This window comes from Pleuronectes platessa, chromosome 13, assembly GCF_947347685.1.
Source record: "Pleuronectes platessa chromosome 13, fPlePla1.1, whole genome shotgun sequence".
Classification (NCBI taxonomy): Eukaryota; Metazoa; Chordata; class Actinopteri; order Pleuronectiformes; family Pleuronectidae; genus Pleuronectes; species Pleuronectes platessa.
The window spans coordinates 13452569-13458303 of record NC_070638.1 but is presented as its reverse complement, the minus strand read 5'-3'; the positions used below and the strand labels follow the sequence as shown (position 1 = coordinate 13458303).

Here is a 5735-nt window from a genome sequence, read left to right as displayed (position 1 = left end):
AGCAATGTTTAGTCTCAGACACGAAAAGGAGGTAATGAGATCAGATCCAATCCAGAACCTTGGATTGTGTATTATATCTTAAAATGTAGCATACTGTCAATTATGTAAACAGACGTCATCAACTAATAGATTGAAATCCCAACTTCTATTCATTTCACAGACCTCTTTAAGTGCTTCTTATAAACAAAAAATATATATAATGAGTTGCTCATGTTCCTAATCTTATAAAAAGTTTTTAATTGAGTGATTAAATTATGTATTGTGCTTCTTACCACCACAAACTGTTCATAGGACAAAGTATCCACTGCAAGGGCCATTGACAAATAACTGGACGAGAAAAATCACTTTCGAGCAGCTTTGTTTAACGTTCATAAAAATGTCTCAAGATTATATTTACACAACAAAACATATTAAGGGACACAAATAACAATATTTTGAGGCCTGAATAATATCATTTCACATTGTTTTCATTTTTGGCAAATAATAAAGACTTCAGTCCAAACTACTAAACAATGTTGGTGGCCAATTTGAACTACATAAATAGTGTGTAGCCGAAACACCACGGAAACAACTTTACATCAACATCAGCAAGTCTCATATATTATTATAATGTAAAAACAGAAATATGATACATGACATTTTAGATGATTCTGTGTGTTTTTTTAACCATGATGTGACAGAGTCTGATCAGTGACTATAGACTTCAGCTGAAATCTGATGATGGTAAAATTAGCAAACTGGATGAATGACTATTACTTCTTTAGTCAGCAAACCAACCGTCTGACCAGTGACGCACATAAAACACACCAGAGGAGATTTGCTCAAATGTTACCGGCGGCACAGCCAAATATTCCAGACGAAATAAATAGCACAGGCATATAAAAGTGAGATCAAATATGAATAAAACACAGATGTATAGGTAACAAAGCTAAATTCCTTCGGTTCGATGTGTATCTTAGAAAAAGTTTGAATTTGGAGTTTGAAAGTTGCACTATACAAGTGTGTTTGAACCAAATCTAACGTCAAGCTTCAGGTCATCTGTTGGGCTATACAACCGTTCTCAGATCTGCTTTATTTACACCGAAGCCGACCTTTGAGTCATAAACCAAGGTCAACTTAAAAAACAGAGACTCCAAAACCAAGAGGTCTCGCAATGTGAGTGTTTGCCTCAGGAGGCCAAAAAAACTTGAAATAATAAAAAATGAAAGGGGGATTTTGATCTTCGGCACAGTGTCTCCCACTGCAGGGGGACTGGAATCTGTAACACTTTAACAGGTAACGACTGGTCGGGACAAAGATGAGCCATCAGCTGAAGATGAAACCCGCACAGTCAGTTCTAGGTGGTCTTGACTAGATCGTAGACATGGACGTGAACGTCATCGTCATATTTAATGTAATATACCGTTGGTTTCGCTGGGACCTGGTAGATGACCAATCCTGTCCTCTTCAGACCATTATCGGTGACATACTCCACCTGTTTACCCACAAGGCTCTCTGGCTCCTCACCAGGCTTCCTGTCAGCTGGCAGCAGGTGTTTGTTCTCTGGTGGAGAGATGGTCAGACAAACAAGTAAAAATGTGAAAGAGGGGATTTAATTTTAAAGCAGACAGAGTTTAAACATTTGTAAAAACCTGCTAGGTTAAGAATTAATTTATATTCAGTTTGAAGGAGAACCATAACACCTTACAAACTTGGCGTCGGTTATTTTTTAGCCTGGCCTCGTCTCCTCCAACTCCTACTCGATAGTATTCTCAAATCATAATAAGAATGAACTCTCTTTCCCTTGATCTAAGAGGTAACTTAGCACAAAATGTTAAATAAAAAAGGGCAAAGACCTTAGAGTTTAATAATATGGCCTAACTATGTAAATTTATCCTATTCCCCGACTCCCACCTTTCCAGGTGTATCAGAAATATGAAACAGGAGCAGTTGTGTGCACGTCAACAATGAAGATCTCATTTTGGTACCTGATTCCGGCAGGACACGTAGATCTCCGTCCTTGTAGTCGTCCCATAGCTGGTACATGTAAAGCACTGGGTCCTTCTCATAAGTGATGTAATACCAGTGGGTCATGATGGGGGCTCTGGACAGTACCATGCCTCGCCACTCGTTCTTCTCGCCGTCCTCCTTCTCGAACAGATGCTCCACAGCTCGGCCCACCAGCTCCTCCGCCCCCGGAGGGACCTTGATCTTATTATTCACTGCAAGAAAGACAAGAAACTAATGAGCATTTTAACTGGAAAACTTTATAGAAACCCGGCGATACGGTAAATTAGGACCAATATCCGCAAAAGTAATCAGTTGGGCTTTATATCAGCTTTACAATAGCTCATGGATATAAGAAATTGATAATTATAAAATGATTTGTCCAGGATTTGATTTAGCTTCCACTTAAAGTTTTAACGTTTGAGACAAACCGTCAGTGGCAGACGAAAAAACACGGGTATGTGTCCTGGTCAGTCAGCAGTGTGTTTGGAGTAAACAGAAGAACTGGGTAGCTAGTGTTAGGAACAATAGTCACCACTCTAGACCTGATGCAGAGACAAACTCAATCTTTAACAGAAAATCTTTTAAAATAAGATGTGCAGTTTAATTTCAATCTAAAGTTCAGGGACAACACTGCAGAAAGGATCTACAGAAGAGTTACAAGGACAACTCGCACTTAATTTTTATTAAATTAACCCCAAGCAAAGCCATAATACCTCCATGACGAGGGAGATGCCATTAAACTCACCGATTTTCTCTGTCAGCATTTGCAGGTTAGAAACCCGGTTGTCTTTGAACAGCTCGATGCCATAGACACAGTCAAAGCCGTCATATTTAACCATGTAGAGGGAGCTGTTGACAGTGAGACGCTCCAGCACGGTGCCTTTCCACTTGGTCATGTTACCCTTTTCCCTCCAGTTGTGCTGGATTCTGTGGCCAAGCAGGTTGTCAGGGTCTGCGCTCAGGGTCGGGGTCGGGGTCGACGTCGAGCTCTCACTGAGCTCGCCACTGCTGCGCTTCCTGGGAACACGGAGGGGATAAGACCAATGGAAGCGTTGATAAATTAGTTCGAGATCGAGTAAGATGTACTTTTTAGGGTCATTGTTGTAGCGATTCTAGTTTTGGGGTATTTGTTTTGACTAAGGCGATCTCTAAGATAAGATATGAACAGGTACATCACCTTTTACCAAACATCTGGGATGCCATATGGATACTGTCGCCCCTGATAGTGAAAATTCTATTCTACAAAACTGTCACATGTACACAAAGAATAGTGTGAGCCTGTCACACAATAATCAACATAAACACACACACACACACACACACATATATATATATAGATATAATTTAAGTTAAACTATTACAAGCAATCATATAAAACATGAATATATATATTTCCTGTGTAAAATGTGTCAGATAAAACTCTGCTCTACATATACAGATTATACAATATAAACATGGCAGGGTAACTTCACAGAAATTCTGCGATTAAGGTGTAAAGTGTTGGGTAGTAAACAATTATTGTGAAGATTTATCAGAGCTAATTTAACTCATTGAACGTATCTGTAGTGTCTATAATTAGCCACTGCCTTAAAACTTGCAGTTACAGATTTATGATTTGATGACGAGTCTTTATGATTTACTGACAAACCCAACTCAAACGGTCATAACTTTTAATGATTGTCCTAACAAGCCAGAGTAAGTTCCGAAGAACTGATCATAAAAAATGTATGAATAGAGAAAAAGAGATTTAATATAAGCACGTATAGAATATAAAATAGATCAAACAATTTGGGGAAAGTTTCAAGTCACGAGAACAGAATTAAGGAGGAATGCAGAAAAACAAAGTAAATGTGAAAAAAAGGTTGTTATTGACGGGGCATCAATTGAAAAAGAGTATATGAGATTATTTCCTGCTGTGGGGATGAAGGTATACTGTGAAACCCTGTGAGTTCAGCCTGAACCTACCTGCCCCGTTTCTTTGACATGTTTCCATATATTCACACCACCCTGTGACACACAACACAAGTCAGTTAGTGAATGTGACGAGGCCAACGGACGCTGCCATGCCTCAATAACCTGTCAGGTCACAACAGATCACACGTTATTCAGTCTTTTCAAATAACAACAGAGTCGTGTCTCCCAGCTGCTCCTCCGCTCGCTCCTACACATGCAAATCAACCCGCAACACCGGATGTAAACAACCTAACTGCGACAAGCCCGTGCTAATGCTAGCTCAATGCTAGCACAGTAGTATATTTAGACGGACAACTATATGGCTAATAAATATGTAACTTCACCTGAGCTAGCTAGAATGACTGTCGACGTATCCATTACTGTCGGGTGTGCTGAGCTTCGGTGTGTCTATAATTAGAAGCAGCTATTAGCTCATGTTGTTAAACCCTTTCAGACTCGGTTTGTCATAAATTAGAAACATTCGCGAGAATTCGCCTCCTGCATTTCTGGACATACGCTGGCGGAACAAAAGGAAACGCTTCGCCATGTAAAGCTCTGCTTTTTGCATCTTGGTGGCAGCGACCGGGTTTAGCGGAACACACAGGGACTGACCGGGACAAATAAAACAGTATCTATAACGTGGTCGACAAGTTGAACAAGAGGGAGCCGCGGGAATAAAGTGTTCTGCCTACCTGATCTCTAATTTCACATGTGTTTGTCTTTGCAGATTCCACCGAAGAGGGTCTAGTAACGCGGAAACGACTCTGGTTCGTGGACTACAAATACCAGGATGCACTCGCGGATCCCAAAGCACTCTGGGACCTGAGGCCAGGTTTACTCACTTTCCTTAGGTTTACTTCCGTAACTGAAAACTCCCAGAACGTTTTATAGTTTGACTGTATTTTGCAACCAGGTACATTGTTGAATTTGTATCATGTTATATGTTGGGGGGCGTTTTGAATTTGATGAACCAGCAAAAGTCCCAAAACCACATTTCCCATCATCCTACCTAGATTAATTCCACATTTTCCTCCAGTCGATGTGACCCTCCTGCAAATTCCCACTATTGTTGAGTGTACAAATATTTTCTATAACTTTTTATAATATTATAATAATTAAAAATAACATCATTATTTTGTCACTGTATTTTTATTTGTTTGTTTATAGTTTGTCTTACAGACTTAAAACTATCAGTTTAAGTTTTGTGTTAGCCTATAGCTATGACTAATTGTTTATTTATTTAAAATGCTTCGCACATGATTTGTTCATTGATTTTATTTTGGGATCACATACCTTCTGTGATCCAAATGATGCTTTCCTTCACAATGCATGGTAACTCATTGTGTTACCATGTTATCGGACATTCTGACATATCTAATTAGATATTTGCTTCCTTTTTTAATAGCAAGCACTGCAAACACCATGAATACATGATCAATTTGACAAGAAACTGATCCAGATGTGTCTTTAATTTGAAACGTTTGCTGCCATAGAACAAGGAGGGGGTGGAACCGTTTCATGGCATGTAGCTGAAATGCTTTTTTCTACCACAAGATGTCGTACTAAACACAAAGTCTGTGCCCGCCGGGTCTTCTAACAGACTTCAGATGATGGACTGGCCGGTGTGCAGAGTGAATGATGCAGTACCCTTGGGGGCCTGGCTCACAGCTTTTTCAGGGTGAAAGCTTTTTGTTTTATCTTCTGCCAAACAATCTGTACGTGTGTGACTCAGCTGCGATGTGGAAATCAAAAAGAGCATCCACCCAATCACAGGGCAATCAGTCGTGATCACA

At 39.8% G+C, this 5735-nt stretch overlaps 1 protein-coding gene across 1 annotated transcript; it reads right to left on the bottom strand.

The window, feature by feature from the left end:
* Positions 1–341: 341 nt before the first annotated feature.
* LOC128454825 (spindlin-1) lies at positions 342–4748 on the bottom strand. The gene is made up of 5 exons (XM_053438382.1): positions 4635–4748; positions 3955–3996; positions 2735–3006; positions 1968–2201; positions 342–1542 (listed from the first exon to the last, which is right to left on the bottom strand). Exons 2-5 carry the CDS (start codon positions 3972–3974, stop codon positions 1337–1339), a joined length of 732 nt encoding a protein of 243 aa, XP_053294357.1. The 5' UTR covers positions 3975–3996; positions 4635–4748; the 3' UTR covers positions 342–1336.
* Positions 4749–5735: the final 987 nt, after the last annotated feature.